At 36.4% G+C, this 19,236-nt stretch overlaps 1 protein-coding gene across 16 annotated transcripts in view; it reads left to right on the forward strand.

The window, feature by feature from the left end:
• PPP1R9A (protein phosphatase 1 regulatory subunit 9A) overlaps positions 1–19,236 on the forward strand; it is a 349,172-nt gene that overhangs the window by 238,136 nt on the left and 91,800 nt on the right. For all 16 annotated transcript variants that reach the window (XM_040260454.1, XM_040260457.1, XM_040260466.1 and 13 more), the window contains exon 6: positions 15,417–15,552. In XM_040260454.1, the coding sequence (XP_040116388.1) occupies positions 15,417–15,552 (136 nt within the window). The remainder of the gene's footprint in view (positions 1–15,416; positions 15,553–19,236) is intronic.

Raw genomic sequence — 19,236 nt, forward strand, 5'->3', positions numbered from 1 at the left:
GCTGAATGGAGTAAAAAACAAGGCCCACATGTATCTGCCTGGATGAGAGTCATTTCAGATCTAAGGACACACACAGACTGAAAACAGAGGGCAGGAAAGAGGTTTTACATGCAAATGGAAACAAAAAGAAAGCTGGGCAGTACTTAGATAAGATAGACTTTAGAACAAAGACTGCAGTAAGAGATAAAGAAGGACATCACATAATGATAAAGGAATCAAATCAACAAGAAAATTAACAATTGTAAATATGTGTATACCCAACATAGGAGGACCTAAATGCATACAGCTCATGTTAACAAAGGGAGAGATTGAGAGTGATACAATAATAGTAGGGGACTTTAACAGGCCACTTATATCAACAGGCAGATCTTGTAGACAGAAAATCAATATGGAAACACTGCTCCTAAATGACAGGTTAGACCACATGGATTTCATAAGTCTCATGAAATTTAAGAAGCTTGAAATCACATCAAATATCTTATTCTACAACAGTGCTAATGAGACCATTGCTATAAGGAGGAAGAAAACCTGCAAAAAACACAAACTTGGAAGCTAAACAATATGCTACTAAACAACCAATGGGTTACTGAAGGAATCAAAGAAGGAACTGAAACACTGTTGGAGACAAATAAAAATAGAAACACAATGATTGGTATCTATGGAACATAATAAAAGCAGTTCTAAGAGGAAAGTTTACACTGATACCAGATTACTTCAGGAGACAGAAAAAAATCTCAAATAAATAATCAAACCTTATACCTAAAGGAACTAGAAAAGGAGGGACAAGCAAAACTTGAAATTAGTAGAAGGAAAGAAATCATAAAAATCAGAGAAAAAGTAAATGAAATAGAGACTTAAAGAAAGAAAAGAAAGGAAAGATCAATGAAACTAAGACCTGGTTCTTAAGAAGACAAAGTTGGTAAACTTTAGCCAGAGTCATCATGGGCCCAAATAAAATCAATAGTAAAAAAGAAGTTAAAACTGACACCATTGAAATGCAAAGAAACATAAGAAATTGCTATGAACTAGGTTGTAAAAGACAACCGAGAAGAAATGAATAAATTCCTAGAAATATACGGTTCCAAAGATTGATTGAGGAAGAAATAGGAGATATGGACAAACTGATTACCAGTAATGACACTGAATCATTAACTTAAAAATCCACCCCACCCCACCCCCACCCAAATAAAAGTCCAGGACTAAATGGCCTCACCAATGAGTTCCACCAAACATTTAAAGGACAAGTGAAATCTGTCCTTCTCAAGCTACTTCAAAAATCTGAAGGGAAAGGAGTGCGTCTGAAGTCATTCTATGAGGTCAACATCACCCTGATACTAAAACCAGATGGAATTACTACACAAAAAAGAGAATCAAGGTCAATATCACTGATAAAGCTAGATGTAACAATTTTCAACAAAATATAAGCAAACTGAATTCAACAGTACATTAAAAGGAATATATAATAACATGATCAGGTGGAATTTATCCCAATGGTGCAAGGATAGTGTGGTATCCAAAAATCAGTCAATGCCATAACATTAGCAAATTGAAAAAAATTTTATCATCTCAATAGATGTAGAAAAACTTTTATCAAAATTCAACATGCATTTATGATAAACAATAGAGAGGGAACTTAGCACAACATAATAAGAGACATATATGACAGCCAACGTCATACCCAGTGGCGAAAAGCTGAAAGAATTTCTACTAGGATCAGGATCAAAACAAGGATGCCAATTATTGCCACTTTATTTAATATAGTATTGTAAGTCCTAGCCACAGCAGTCAAATAAGAAAAATAAATAGAAGGAATCCAAATTGAAACGGAAGAATTAAAACTATCGTTGTTTGTGATGACCCGATTCTATATAGTAGGAGGAGGAGGAGTAGAGTAGTAGTGTTAGTCGCTCAGTTGTGTCCAGCTCTTTGTGATGCAGTGACTGTAGCCTGCCAGACTCATCTGTCCATGGAGTGCTCCAGGCAAGAATACTGAAGTGGATTACCATTTCCTTCTCCGATACTATATATAGAAAATCCTAAAGTCGCCATCAGAAAAACTTAAAACTAACGAATGAATTCAATAAAGTGACAGGCCTCAAAATTAATATCCAGAAGTTTTCTATGACTCTATACACTGACAACAAAACATCAGAAAGAGAAATTAAGAAAACAACCCAATTTACAATTGTATCCTAAAGAGTAAAATGCCTGTGAATGAAGTGTTAGTCACGCAGTCATGTCTAATTCTCTGTGGCCCCATGAACTGTAGCCTCCCAGGCACCTCTGTCCATGGAATGCTCCAGGGGACCTTCCTAACCCAGACTGAACCTGGGTCTCCTGCATTGCAGGCAGATTCTTTTATATGTGAGCCACCACCTGGGAATAAACCTAACTAAAGCAATACAAGACTTGTACTCAGAAAACTGTAAGACATGGATGGAAGAAACTGAAGATGACATAAACAAATGGAAATATATACCATGCTTATGGATTGGAAGACTTAACATTGTCAAAATACTCCTTAGGCAGTCTATAGATTGAGTGTAATCAGCATCAAAACACCAAAATCATTTTTCACACAACTACAGCAAATAATCATAGTCAATTAATCAAAAGAGGCAAGCATATAAAATGGGGAAAAGACAGCCTCTTCAATAAATGGTGTTGTGATAACTGGACATGCAAAATAACCAAACTGGACTACTTTCTCATACCATATACAAAAATAAACTCAAAATGGATTAAAGACTTTAAGACCTGAAGCCATAAAACTTCTAGAAAAAAAACATAGGCTGTATGCTCTCTGACATCAGTCCTAACAATATAATTTTGGGGAAATATGTCTCCTTAGACAAGGGAAACAAAAACAAAAATAAACAAATGGGACCACATTAAACTAAAAAACTTCTGCACAGTGAAGGAAGCTATCAGCAAAGTGAAAAGGCAGCCAGCTGAATGGGAGAAGATATTTGCAAAAGATTAAAGTCTAAAATATACAAAGAACTCGCATAACTCAACATCAAAATAACAAAGAACCCAGTTTAAAAGTGGCCAGGGGGCCTGAATAGACACTTTTCCAAAGAAGACATGGCCAACAGCCACAAGAAAAGATGTTCAACATCACTAATCATCAGAGACATGCAAGTAAAAATTATAATGAGATAGCACATCAGAATAACTGTTATCAAATAGACAACGAATAAGTGTTAATGAGGATGTAAGGGAATGTTGGTGGAATTGTAAATTGGTGCAGACACTATGGAAAACAGTATGGAAGTTCCTCAGAAAATTAAAAATATAACTGCAATATGATTTAGTAATTTACTTCTGGGTATTTATTTGAAGAAAATAAAAACCATAATTTGAAAAAAATATATGCACTCAAATGTTCACTGGACCTTTATTCACAATACCCTAGATGTAGAAGCAACCTAAGTGTCCAACATGAGGTGAAAGGATAAAGACAAAGTGGTACACACACACACAAATAGCTAAATAGCTGAAGGTTTTAAGAAATGCAAATTTCGTGTACATTCAGTCACACTTTTTATTGTTGTTACAATCTCTGCCACTACATTGGGCTTTTGTAGTTCTGTGGAGTTTTCCTTTGTCCCTTTTTTCTTTCTTCTTCTGTTTTTTTTTTTTTTTCTTTTTTTTTTATAATTTTAATTTTTAATTTTTTAAATCCTATTACATTTTTTATATATTTATCACTGCCTTTCCTACTGTTCTCTTCCCCTTGAAGTTAATCTTTAATGTATATAAATATTCTTCATCTACCTCTGTTTAACTTATCTATTCTTTCTTTCTTTTCTTTATTTCCTTTCCCCTCAACATATTTATTAGTTTTGTTTTCATTGCTTTATTCCACACTTGGCACCTTGCATTAGTTTTATTTTCCAGTTTGTACTTTAGTTAGTTTTGTTCTTAACTAGTAAATATAATTTTTTATTTACTTTGTTCTCCAGGCCAATCTACTGTACTTTATTTTTGTTGGACTGTTTTGACTTTGCTCATGGGTGTATGTGTATATGGTGTATATTCCTTATTTTAATTATTATTTGCCTGATTTTGTAACTGCCATTTGTCTGGGTTTCACCTTTGGTTTCTCATTTTTGGATATTTGTTTTAATCTCACTTAATGCCATAACGAACCACTTAGAGAATCTTCGTTCCTGACTAGAGATCAAGCCCTGAGCATTTGGAGTGGGAGTGCTGACTCCAAGACCCTAGACTACCAGAGAACGAAGTCTAGGGGGTATCAAATAGTGAGAACTCACACGAAGGAAACCACTTGAATACAAGACCCGGCATCACCTAACCCCCAGTAGCACCCTGTGCAGTATGCCTTATCTAAACAAAAAACAAAACAAAAATACAAAGCCAACCATCAGCAGACAGGATTACCACCTCACTCAGCCTTGCCCCTCAGAAGAGAAACAAACAAAAACTCAGCACAAATCTCACCCTGTAGGAAGCTTACACAAACCACTGGACCAACCTTAGGAGGGCAGAAACCAAAAGGAAGACAGAATTCAGCCTTGGAGCCTGGGAAAAGGAGATCTCAAACACAATAAGTTAAAAAAAAAATAATGAAGAGGCAGAAAAATAATACACAAATGAAGGAACAAACTAGAAACACAGAAGTCCAAATAAATGAAGAGGAAATAAGCAAACTACCTGAAAAAAAAATCAGAATAATGATAATAAAGATGATCAAAAACCTTGAAAACAAAAAGGAGAAAATGCAAGAATCAATTAACAAAGACCTAGAAGAATTTAAAAAATAAACATACAGAGACAAACAAGACAATTACTGAAATTAAAAATACTGTAGAAGGAATCAATAGCAGAATATCTGAAGCAGAAAAATGAATCAGTAAGCTGGAAGATAAAATGTTGGAAATAAATTCTGAAGAGCAGAATAAAGTAAAAAGAATGAAAAGAGCTGAGGATAGTCTCAGAGACCTCTGGGACAATATCAAACACACCCACATTCGACTTATAGGGGTCCCAGAAGAAGAAGAGAAAAAGAAAGGGTATGAGAAAATTTTTGAAGAGATTATACTTGAAAATTTCCCCAACATGGAAAACGAAATAGTCAATCAAGTTCAAGAGGCTTCAGAAAGAGTCCCATACAGGATAAGACCAAGGAGAAACACGCCAAGACACATGCTAATCAAACTAACAAAGACTAAACACAAAAAAAGAATATTAAAAGCAGCAAGGGAGAAGTAACAAGTAACATACAAGGAAAACCCCATATGCTTAACAGCTGATCTTGAGGCAGAAACTCTGCAGGCCAGAAGGGACTGGCAGGATATATTTAAAGTATTGAAAGGGAAAAAAATCTACTGTACTCCACAAGGATCTCATTCAAAATTAATGGAGAAATCAAAAGCTTTTCAGACAAGTAAAAGTTAAGAAAATTCAGTACCATGTAACCAGCTTTACAACAAATGTTAAAGGGACTTATATAGCCAAGAAATACAAGAGAAGAAAAAAGATCTACAAAATCAAACCCAAACGATTAAGAAAATGGCAGTTCAGTTCGGTTCAGTCGCTCAGTCGTGTCCAACTCTTTGTGACCCCATGAATCGCAGCATGCCAGGCCTCCCTGTTCATCACCATCTCCCGGAGTTCACTCAGACTCACGTCCACCGAGTCCGTGATGCCATCCAGCCATCTCATCCTCTGTCGTCCCCTTCTCCTCCTGCCCCCAATCCCTCCCAGCATCAGAGTTTTTCCCAATGAGTCAACTCTTCTCATGAGGTGGCCAAAGTACTGGAGCTTCAGCTTTGGCATCATTCCTTCCAGAGAAATCCCAGGGTTGATCTCCTTCAGAATGGACTGGTTGGATCTCCTTGCAGTCCAAGGGATTCTCAAGAGTCTTCTCCAACACCAGTTCAAAAGTATCAATTCTTCGGCACTCAGCCTTCTTCACAGTCCAACTCTCACATCCATACATGACTACTGGAAAAACCATAGCCTTGACTAGATGGACCTTTGTTGACAAAGTAATGTCTCTGCTTTTGAATATACTATCTAGGTTGGTCATAACTTTTCTTCCAAGGAGTAAGTGTCTTTTAATTTCATGGCTGCAGTCACCATCTGCAGTGATTCTGGAGCCCAAAAAAATAAAGTCTGACCCTATTTCCACTGTTTCCCCATCTATTTCCCATGAAGTGATGGGACCGGATGCCATGATCTTCGTTTTCTGAATGTTGAGCTTTAGGCCAACTTTTTCACTCTCCTCTTTCACTTTCATCAAGAGGCTTTTTAGCTCCTCTTCACTTTCTGCCATAAGGGTGGTGTCATCTGCATATCTGAGGTGATTGATATTTCTCCCAGCAACCTTGATTCCAGCTTGTTTTTCTTCCAGTCCAGCATTTCTCATGATGTACTCTGCATATAAGTTAAATAAGCAGGGTGACAGTATACAGCCTTGACGTACTCCTTTTCCTATTTGGAACCAGTCTGTTGTTCCATGTCCAGTTCTAACTGTTGCTTCCTGACCTGCATACAGATTTCTCAAGAGGCAGGTCAGGTAGTCTGGTATCCCCATCTCTTTCAGAATTTTCCACAGTTTATTGTGATCCACACAGTCAAAAGCTTTGGCATAGTCAATAAAGCAGAAATAGATGTTTTTCTGGAACTCTCTTGCATTTTCCATGATCCAGCGGATGTTGGCAATGGCAGTAGGAACATATTTTTCAGTAATCACTTTAAATGTAAATGGATTAAATGCTCCAACTAAAAGACACAGACTGGCTGAATGGATACAAAAACAAGACCCATATATATACTGTCTAAAAGAAACCCACTGCAGACCTCACAGCACATATAGACTGAAAGTGAGAGGATGGAAAAATATATTCCATGCAAATGGGAAGCAAAGCAAAGCTGGAGTAGCAATCCTCATATCAGACAAAATAGACCTTAAAATAAAGAATATTACAAGAGATAAGGAAGGACACTACGTAATGATCAAGGGATCAATCCAGGAGGAAGACATAACAATTGTAAATATCTATATGCACCCAAAATAGAAGCACCTCAATACATAAGACAATTACTAACAGACATAAAAGGAGAAATTGACAGTAACACAATAATAGTAGGAGACTTTTAACACCCCACTCATACCTATGGATGGATCATCAAAACAGAAAATTAATAAGGAAACACAAGTTAAATGATACATTAGGTAAGATGGATCTCATTGATATCTTCAGGATATTCTATCCAAATGCAGAGGAAAATACCCTCTTCTCAAGTGCACATGAAACATTCTCCAGGATAGACCTCATCTTGGGTTACAAATGAAACCTCAGTCAATTTAAGAAAGTTGAAATCATATCAGGCATCTTCTCTCAACCAAAATGCGATAGACTAGATTTCAATTACAAGAAAAAAACTCAAACACAAACACATGGAAATTAAACAACACGTTTCTAAATAACCAACACATTACTGAAGAAATCAAAAGGGAAATAAAACATCTAGAAACAAATGACAATGAAAACATGACAACTCAAAACCTATGGGATGCAGCAAAAGCAGTCCTACGAGGGAAGTTTATGTCAATACAATCCTGCCTCCAGAAACAAGAAAAGCATCAAGTAGACCACCTAACTTTACGCCTAAACTGGAAGAAGAAGGAAAAAAACACCCCAAAATTAGTAGAAAGAAATCATAAAGACCCAAGCAGAATAAATGAAAAAGAAATGAAAGAAACAATAGTAAAGAGTAATAAAGCTAAAAGCTGGTTCTTTGAGAAGATAAAGTTTGCAAGCCTTTAGCCAGGCTTATTGAGAAAAAAAGAGAGAAGCATCAAATCAACAAAACCAGAAATGAAAAAGGAGAGGATACAACAAACAATGTAGAAATACAAAGAATTATAAGAGACTATTATGAACAACTGTATGGCAGTAAAATGGATAACCTGGAAGAAATGGACAGATTCTTAGATAAGTTCAGTCTTCCAAGACTGAACCCAGTAAGAAATAGAAATTATGAGCAACCCAATTAGAAGCACTGAAATTGAAGCTATGATCAAACATCTCCCAAAAAACAACAGCCCAGGACCAGATGGCTTCACAGGACAATTCTATCAAACATTTAGAGAAGAGCTAATGCCTATCCTTCAAAAATTCTCAAAAAATTCCAGAGGAAGAAACACTTTCAAACTCATTCTACGAGGCCACCATCACCCTGATACCAAAACCAGACAAAGACAGCACACAAAAAAGAAAACTACAGGCCATGTCACTGATGAACATAGATGAAAAAATCCTCAACAGAATTTCAGCAAACAGGATTCAGCAACACATCAAAAAGCTCATACACCATGAGCAAGCTGGGTTTGTTCCAGGGATGCAAGGATTCTTCAGTGTACGCAAATCAATTGATGTGATTCACCATATTAACAAGTTGAAAGATAAAAACCATATGATCATCTCAATAGATGCAGAAAAAGCCTTGGACAAAATTCAGCACCCATTTATGATTAAAACGCTTCACAAAATGGGCATAGAAGGGACCTACCTTAACATATTAAAGGACATATATAATAAGCCTACAGCAAACATTATTCTCAATGGTGAAAAACTGAAAGCATTCCACCTAAGATCAGGAACAAGACAAGGGTGTCCACTTTCACCACTATTATTCAACATAGTTCTAGAAGTCCTAGCTACAGGCATCAGAGGAGGAAAACAAATAAAAGGAATCCAGATCGGAGAAGAAGAAGTAAAGTTCAAACTGTTATGCAGATGACATGATATTGTATATAGAAAACCCTAAAGATAGTATCAGAAAATTACTAGAGCTAATCAGTGAGTACAGCAAAGTTGTAGGACACAAAAATCAATGCACCGAAATCACTTGCATTTCTATATACTAACAATGAAAAATCAGAAAGAGAAATTAAGGAATCAATCCCATTCACCATTCCAAGAAAAAGAAATATCTAGGAATAAACTTACCTCAGGAGACAAAAGAACTGTACACAGAAAACTAAAAGACACTAATGAAGGAAATCAAAGACAACAGAAACAGATGGAGAGATATCCCATGTTCCTAGGTAGGAAGAATCAATATTGTGAAAATGACAATACTACCAAACACAATCTACAGATTCAGTGAGATCCCTATCAAATTACCAATGGCAGTTTTCACAGAACTGGAACAAAAAATTTCACAATTCATATGGAAACACAAAAGGCCCTGAATAGCCAAAGCATTCCTGAGAAAGAAGAATGGAGCTGGAGGAAACAACCTTCCTGACTTCAGATTATACTACAAAGCTACAGTCATCGAGACAGTATGGTACTGCCAAAGAAACAGAAATATAGACCAACAGAACAAGATGGAAAGCCCAGAAGTAAACTCATACACCTATGAGTACCTTATTTTTGACAAAAGAGGCAAGAATTATGCAATGGGGCAAAGACTGCCTCTTCAAGAAATGGTGCTGGGAAAACTGGACAGCTGCATGTAAAAGAATGAAATTAGAACACTTCCTAACACCGTACACAAAGATAAACTCAAAATGGATTAAAGACCTAAATGCAAGACCAGAAACTATAAAACTCTTAAACATAGGCAGAACACTTGATATCATAAATCAAAGCAAGATCCTCTATGACCCACCTCCTAGAGTAATAGAAATAAAAACAAAAGTAAACAAGTGAGACTTGATTAAACTTAAAAGCTTTTGCACAGCAAAGGAAACTATAAGCCAGGTGAAAAGACAACCCTCAGAATGGGAGAAAATAATAGCAGATGAAACAACTGACAAAGGATTAATTTCCAAAATATACATACAACTCAGTCAAAAAGTGGGAAAAAGACTTAAACAGACATTTCTCCAAAGAAGACATACAGATGCCTATCAAACTCATGAAAAGATGCTCAACATCGTTCATTATTAGAGAAATGCAAATCAAAACTACAATGAGATATCACCCAACAAATCAGAATGGCCATGATCAAAAAGTCTACAAACAATAAATGCTGGAGAGGATGTGGAGCAAATGGAGCGCTCTTGCACTGTTGGTAAGAATGTAAATTGTACAGCCTCTATGAAAGATGGTATGGAAAGTCCTTAAAAAAACGGGAATAAAACCTCAGTATGACTCAGCAATCCCACTCCTAGGCATATAACCTGAGAAAACCAAAATCAAAAAAGACACATGTATCCCATTGTTCATTGCAGCACTATTTACAATAGCTAGAACATGGAAGCAACCTAGATGTTCATCGACAGATGAATGGATAAAGAAGTGCTACATGTACACAATGGAATATGACTCAGCCATAAAAAGAAATGCATTTGAGTCAGTTCTAATGAGGTGGATGAACCTAGAACCTGTTATACAGAGTGAATTGAGTCAGAAAGAGAAAGATAAACACGTACTCTAACACATATATGTGGAATCTAGAAAAATGGTACTGAATAATTTATTTACAGGACAGCGGTGGAGAAACAGACATAGAGAATAGGTTTATGGACATGGGATGAGGGGAAGCGAGGGTGAGATGCATGGACAAGTACCAAGGAAACTCACATTACCATATGTACAATAGATAGCCCTCGGGAATTTGCGGTATGGCTCAGGAAACTCAAAAAGCAGCTCTGTTTCAATCTAGAGGAGTGGGATGGGGTGAGAGATGGGAGGGAGATTTAGAAGGGAGGGGTTATATGTATACCTATGGCTGATTCATGTTGAGGTTTGACAAAATTCTATAAAACAATTATCCTTCAATAAAAAATAAATTAGAAAAAAAGAAAAGTAAAACTTTTTTTAAAAAAGAAATTCTTTCGGACTCTGTGGGAGACGAAGAGGGTGGGATGATTTGGGAGAATGGCATTGAAACACATATAATATCATATAAGAAATGAATCGCCAGTCTAGGTTCGATGCAGGATACAGGATGCTTGGGGCTGGTACACTGGGATGACCCAGAGGGATGGTACAGGGAGGGAGGTGGGAGGGGGGTTCAGGATGGGAACACATGTACACCCATGGCAGATTCATGTTGATGTATGGCAAAACCAATACAATATTGTAAAGTAATTAGCTTCCAATTAAATTAAATAAATTTAAATTAAAAAAAAGAAAATCTCTAGTTATATGTTAAGGAAGTCAAGATATAATATACAGCATAAGGAATATGGTCAGTAATAGTGTAGTAAATCTGTGTGGGGACAGATGGTTACTAGACTTAGGATGATCTTTCATAATGTATGCAAGTATCAAATCATTATGTAAATCACCTGTAACTAACATAATATTGTTACATAGTATTGTCAACTTTATTTCAATAGAAATAATTAAAAATGAATGTAGAGAATTACTATGTTCATGGATCAGACAGTTTTATATTATTAGTAGAATTGATCCACAAATTGATCTACAGATTCAAAGCAATCCCAAATCAAACATCAGTGTGCTTTTTAAATGAAACTGGTAAGCTAGTTTTAAAATTTATATAGCTATTTAGATAGAATAGTCAGTGATTTTAAAAAGGGCATACATAATTGGATAACTCACAGCACTAGTTTCAAGATTAAGTATATTGCAATCAAGGCAGTGTCGTATTGGCACAGGGATAAAAACATCAATGCAGAAGATTGAAAAGTTCAGAAGTCAGCACACAAGTACATGGTCAATTTATTTTCAGCAAATGTGTCTGAGTAATTCAGTGGTGGTAACAAATAGTCTTTTCAAAACATGGTATTGAAACAACTGGCTACCCATTTGGAAAATATTGAGCCCTCCTTTACCAAACATCATGCATGAAAATAAATTTGAAAGATTTCACCTAGTGATATAAAATCAAAACATTAACACTTTAAGAAGGAAACTATTAGGTTGGGACAAAAGTAACTGTGGTTTTTGCTTGGCTGAAATTTGCCATTTGATACTGGAATATATTATAAATAAATGTGGTTATGTTATATATCATTTTAATGTACATTTCTTGCTTTATGTTTTTTTGCTAGTGACTTGTTCAGTTGCTAATTTGTGTCCAACTCTTTGTGACCCCATGGACTGCCACACACCTGGCTTCCATGTCCTTCACCATCTCCCAGAGCTTGCTTAAACTCAAGTCCATTGAGTCAGTGATGTCATTCAGCCATCTCATCCTCTGTCGTCACCTTCTCCTGCCTTCAATCTTTCCCAGCATCAGGGTCTTTTCCAATGAGTCAGGTCTTTGCATCAGGTGCCCGAAGTATTGGAGCTTTAGCATCAGTCCTTCAGGGTTGATTCCCATTATGATTGACTGGTTTGATCTCCTTGCTGTCTAAGGGACTCTTAAGAGTCGTTACTTGCTGTTTATTTTCTGTTTATTTTAGACTATGGAAATGATGTTAGACAAAAAGCAGATTTGAGCAGTTTTCTTATTTGAGTTCAAAATGGGTCGTGAAACATCAGAGACAACTTGCAATATCAATAATGCATTTGGCTTAGGAACTTCTAACGTACAGTACAGTGCAGTGGTGGTTTAAGAAGTCTTGCAAAGGAGATAGGAGACTTGAAGATGAGCATAATTGCTGGCCATCGGAAGTTGCCAGTGACAATTGAGAGTCATCATTAAAGCGGATCCTCTTACAGTTGCCTAAGAACTCAGCATTGACCATTTTACAGTCATTCAGCATTTGAAGCAAATTGGAAAGGTGCAAAAAGCTCGAAAAGTGGATGCCTCATTAGCTGACCAGAAATCAAAAAAAACTGTCAATTTGAAGTGTCTTCTTCTCTTATTCTATGCAAAAACAATGAACCATTTCTCAATCAGATTGCAAAATGCAACAAAAAGTGGATTGTATACAACAACTGGTGATGACCACCTCGATGGTTGGACCGAGAAGAAGCCCAAAGCACTTCCCAAAGCCAACTTGCACCAAAAAAGATTATGGTTACTGTTTGGTGGTCTCTTGCTGGTCTGATCCGCTACAGCTTTCTGAATCCCTGTGAGACTATTACATCTGAGAATTATGCTCAGCAAATTGATAAGATGCACCAAAAACTGCAGCCCCTGCAGCTGGTATTGTTCAACAGAACAAGCCCGGTTCTTCCCAATAACAATGTCCAACCACATGTTAAAAACTTGAACAAATTGAACTATGAAGTTTTGCCTCCTCCAGCATATTCACTTCTCACCAACCGACTACCATTTCTTCAAGCATCTTGACACTTTTTTGCAGGGAAAATGCTTTCTACAACCAGCAGGATCTAGAAAATGCATTCCAAGAGTTCTTTGAATCCCCAGCTACAGATTTTTATGCCACAGGGATAAACTTATTTCTCACTGAAAAAATTGTGTTGATTGTAATCATTCCTATTTAATTAATAAAAATGTGTTTGAGCCTAGTTATAATGATCTAAAATTCACCACCTGAAATAGAAATTACATTTGCATGAACCTATCCAGAGAAAATCTTTGTAATATTAAATCAGGCAGATTTCTTAGGTAGGAAGCACAAATCACAATCTTTTAAAAAAGAATAATTTGGACTTCCTTGAAAGACTTAGGAAAATTAAAAGGGAAGCCACATTGAGAGAATATAATAAATCATATGCATATATAATTTGTGTGTGTATATATGTATGTATCATAATACATACATATGTCAGGGAAGTGTGTAATTTCCTTGGTTCTGTCTCACTGCAGCAAAAATTTGAAGCAATGGACTAGTGTTACAGCTCAGTTTTATTCAGCAAGCAAAGGAAAATACATCCTTGAGGTATGAGGGCAGGCCAGCCCAAAAGAAGTGAAGAGAAGAGAAGCCAGTGGCTTAATTTTGGCTCCCTTTTTTACATGTTTTCCTCCTCCCCCTGAGCCTGTCCGATGTAAACTGGGCTAGCCAGAAGGGCTGTTTGCTTCATCTGAGGTTCTCACTCAGGTTCTTGGTCCTTCCTTTGTTCTGTTTTTCCGGGCTTTTTCCCTTCTTTGTCTTTTTGCCATCACTATTTTGGACTCCTTTTTCCTATTCTAACTACCTAACATATATGTATCCAGAATATATAGAAAATGACTACAACTCAATGATTAATTTCCCAAAGAAAAATAACTTGGATGATAAACGAACACTGAAGCATACTTTCACAGTCTTATTTGAAACAATATAAAAATAACTCTAAAAATATGTTTAATTACTAACATCCAAGTATAAAAATTTTGACATTTAGTGTATTTGTATGGAAAATGGTAGAGTATTTCTTTTAAAATTGTAATTGAAAATAGCAAAGTATTGTAATCAGAAGTGTTAGTTGCTCAGTCATGTCCACCTCTGTGAAACCCCCATGGTCTGTAGCCTGCCAGGCTCCTCTGTCCATGGAATTTTTCAGGCAATAATGCTGGAGTGTGTTGCCACTTCCTCCTACATAGGATCTTCCGAATCCAAGGATTGAACCTACATCTGTGTCTCCTGCATTGCAGGCAGATTCTTTATCACTGAGCCACCTGAGAAGCCCAATCAGAGGAAAACATCAGTTCAGTATATAAGCAAGATTATAAACAGTTACTAACCAAAATAATGAAGTTAAATAATATATGGAAACTATATTATGGAGACATATTATTTGTATTTTTAGAAAGATAGAGCCATATATTATTAGTGTGAAAAGATTTTAAAAAGTGAGTATTAATTTGTTGAATAAGAAACATAGTATCAATGAGGATGTATCATAAATGACTAGATGGCAATAAGTAAATGTCTTCCGTGATTTTCTCTTTATGTATTTTTTCTTACAGGAATTATATTGACAGGTATTTCCCCTTGAGTATGTCTTGAGGCCACATCCTTCCTCACAGCATCTTTCTCCAAACTTAGTGAACGGATTGACCTCTCCTTTGTTTTTGTTTTAAAAACACAGACCAAAAAAAAAAAAAAAAAAACACATTTTTTTCTCTTCTTTTTTTTTTACCTTAGAGTCATAGTAACTTAGCAAAAAGTCAATGCCTCCTTCTTATTTACTCACATAGAGTATGCCATACCTCAAAATGTTTTTCAAGTCGTTTTTGCATTTTAAAGAGAATGTAACTGTGGAAATGATTCTAAAGTTCAGTGTTACAGAAAATTATGACCTTGCTTTCATTTTGTAGGGCATCAAAAATGTGTAAAGTACTGGAGAATGGATTACATCTGTTTTGTCTTCTCCTAAAGTAATAATTTTTTTGTGGTTCTTTACTTTTCCTCTTTTCCTTTGGTCTGTGGCTGCAAAAATCACTTTAATTGATCAGCTAACCTTTCCTTCTACCCAAGCATACCTTTAAAAAAAACAGGTAATATTATTTTTTTGAGGCTTGATATACTCGGATGAAATGTGAAGTTTATTTACTTTCCTTAGCATTCCTTTTTTTGCTGGAGAGTCTGACTATACCAGTTCTCTTTAACTTTCGTGTAGATTTATTATTGGGCGAGAAAAACCTGGACAAGTGAGTGAGGTTGCCCAGTTGATAAGCCAGACTCTGGAACAAGAAAGGCGCCAGAGAGAGCTGCTTGAACAGCACTATGCCCAGTACGATGCTGACGACGATGAGGTAAGTTGCACTTGCAAACATTCTTCTTCCTTCATTTTTTCTTACTACATCCCTACTCGATAAAACTCTCTTTACCATATAACAGTAAGACAGATCTTTGCAGTTTTTCAAGGTGAGTATGTCAACCTCAACCTCACAGAAAGGAAATATTGCTTGTGTTTGTTATTAGCTTATCAATCAATTAATGGTATCATATTTAAAGTATGAAGTCTTCTGGATCAAATAAGCCCTCTTTTACCATATTATTAAGATACATTCATTGAAACAACAAAAAAGGATAAAAATACCAAAACATAAATACTAGCTATCTTGGATTTTTCTCTCTCTGCTTTGTATTTTTCAATTTTTTTTCCCAAATTTTCTACAGTAAGTATGTAACAGGGAACACTTTTTCAAAAAATCAGTAATCATTTTGAATGAAAAGACATACATACATACACAAACATACACAGAAAAGTACTGAAAATTGCTGAGTTTTTTTAGAATTTTTTCCCCCCAGGAAGAGAAAGTTCTTTGGATCTGCTCACTGTAATTTGTGCTAACATAATGCAGAACAAAGCTTTTCCACCAGCACATATTCCATAGAGTAGATCCATATTGGAGTAATTTTGCATCTTGCTCTCTGTAAAAGATCAAGCAAATGAATAGAAGCTAACCCCCAAGTGAAAACGACTCTCCGGAACCCTTGTGTGCTGTAATATAATACAGATGCTGGTCTATTTCTAATGTGAGTGCCAAATGTGCATTGATACAATGGGACAACATACTTTTTTATAAACATGTTAAACGTGCATATGTTTCACATCGACGTGTCAAAGGATCCATCAACAATGTAGCTGCAGTGTTTCATGCTCCATAAACATAGTGAATATTCAGGTAAAACAGATATTCTTCTTTATACCAGCTGGTAGAAGGACAGTGCGACATCATATGTTCAACCTCTACTCATCTGATATATTATTTTTCCAGAACGTTTTTGGTTTCTATCAAGGACCTAGTGAAGATTAATAAAGAGACATTCAAATATTTTTCATGTATTTTTAGTGTGGAATGTTCTAACCCAAATGTATATTCATTTTTCATTTGTTTGTAGTATAATGAGGATGTATGCTCTCTTTATTATAGTAGAAAATTTTTTCAGTGGTGCTTCAGTCAACTATTGATCTAAGAATAAACATCAGACTATTCTTCACGTGAGTGAATTAGTTTCTTAAAATTCTATTTAATTGATTTAGTTTTTCACTTTCAGAATTCATTTTAAATGGCAAGTATTTTTTAAAAACAGAAACAGTGATTTCCTCAAATATTTGAACTTTCATCTTCCCTATTTTTCAGTTCTCTGCACAAGTATCTTGTATTTTATCAGAGACGCTGATTTGCTTTGGCTGCAAGCCTGAATTAGGATTGTAGAATCATTGCAGATTTGGCTGTTACCTGCTCACTCTGTTAGAAAAAATTTAAGGTTCAGGGGAGTACGGGTGACATCAAGTGGTGGAAGGTGAGGAGGCCAAATTTTCCAGTCATTGAACCTCAGTGTCTTTTCTTAAAAGTACAGGGCCAGTTCCTCATATTCATAAAGCATGAGGAATAAAGCATCAGGTCTAACAAGGAAAGAGGGAAAAATCAGATATCTCTTTAATTAAGGCTTCCCAACTGAACATTTTAGATCACATACTACATATTTCCTCCAGTTACTTTGAGGAATAGATCGCATTCACCTGCCAAAGCTTTCAACCTAAAGTGGTTTTTTTTTTTTTTTTGGTAAGATTTTCTCTAATAATTTGAATAAATGCATAAGGAATATTTGTCATTCAGTGTTTATACTTAAAAATATACCATATGGATTTTGTTTATTTGTTTGCATGCCTTTTGCGGGGGACTTCCCTGGTGGCTCAGCAGTAAAGAATCTGCCTGCAATACAGGAGACCTGTGTTTGGTCCCTGGGTTGGGAAGATCTCCTGAAGGAGGGTATGGCAACCCACTCCAGTATTCCTGTCTAGAGAATCCCATGAACAGTGGAGCCTGGTAGGCTACCGTCCGTAGGGTCACACAGAGTCAGACATGACTGAAGCGATTTAGCAGCAGCAGCATGCCTGTTTTTATAAGGAAAGCAGAGTTGATTGTCACCTGAGCAAATATTCTCAGGGGCAAGGAGGATAAATAAATATTCAGTGCCAGGCATTCTGCCGGGTGCCTTTCCTACATGGTTTCAGATAATCTTTATAACAAGCAGAAGAGAATCCTTTCCCCCCCTTTTTCTAAAGATGTAATAATTGAGGCTTTTTCTAGTCGCTGCCAGATTTAGGATGGGAACAGAGTCCTTCTGGCTCTGAAGCCTGGACTCTTTGCAACACACTGCTGATTTTGAATGGAGTAGACAGATGTGTCTGTCTGTATCTAGGCACACAGAGAGTAACTGGGACACAAGAGATTCTGGAAGGATTCCCGTTTTGGATAATGAAGTTTCTTGTAACACCTAGGTTCTGGAATTCTTTATTCTGTAAATTTCTATTAATAAGGAGATTGAAGAGGACTTCCCTGGTGGCTCAGACAGTAAAGCGTCTGTCTACAATGCGGGAGACCTGGGTTCGATCCCTGGGTTGGGAAGATTCCCTGGAGAAGGAAATGGCAACCCACTCCAGTACTTTTGCCTAAAAAATCCTATGGGCGGAGAAGCCTGGTGTCCATGGGGTCGCAAAGAGTCGGACACGACTGAGCGACTTCACTATTTTACTATAGGTAAATACTTAATCCAGAAGTAGCCTGTGAAGATAGGGCTTAAAGGGAAGAATAGCTGAGTATATAACTATTCTACAAAAAACCAGAGTTTAGTTTTAGGTTAAACTTTTTATTCTGCCTGCAAGTTGTTGAAATAGAAAGCAGGTGCTTGCTACACCAAGTAGCCTTCACTTTATTGAAAAGGTCAAGGAGCTGTTTCTCATTGTTTGATTCTCTCTCATGTTCCTTTTGGACATATCCCTCTCCCTTTCTTGTGTTACACACTGCCTCACCAAAGCATGCCCAGCTAAAACCAACCAACACTCATAATTTTCTGTGTGTTAGAGAGATGAAAGGTCTGCAAATAGTGAAAACCCACTTTTGTGTAAACATGTAAATTTATTTACTTGATTTAGACTTATTTTTTATTAATGCTTCCAGGTATTTATAAATCGATTGATTTGAGTGTTATGTCCTTATTTTTTATTTATTCTCTCTCTGTGTTATTGAAAAGAATACATAATGAAAATAACCAATATTGGTTATCCAATGAGCGATTTGGATGGTCCTTGAATAATTTATTAATTTCATATGTAATTGAATAATTTATTGATTTACATATCCTTGTTAACCCTGAGTTGTGTAATCAATCACTTGGTTTCTCATTTTTCTTACCATTTATAGAATCATCTTGGGATTTCAAAGTTAGAATCATTTTTATTTGATAATATCCCCCATGACATTCCCTAGGCCAGCCAGGAAAACCTCTAATTAAATGCAGAACGACCAGGTTCATCCAGTTAATTTCCAGAGCCAGCACTTAGATCAGCATTGTCTACTGCTGCTGCTGCTAAGTTGCTTCAGTTGTGTCCGACTGTGTGCGACCCCATAGACGGCAGCCCACCAGGCTCCCCCGTCCCTGGGAGTCTCCAGGCAAGAACACTGGAGTGTTGCGACTTCCTTCTT

This window comes from Oryx dammah, unplaced genomic scaffold (assembly GCF_014754425.2).
Source record: "Oryx dammah isolate SB20612 unplaced genomic scaffold, SCBI_Odam_1.1 HiC_scaffold_18, whole genome shotgun sequence".
NCBI classification, from domain to species: domain Eukaryota; kingdom Metazoa; phylum Chordata; class Mammalia; order Artiodactyla; family Bovidae; genus Oryx; species Oryx dammah.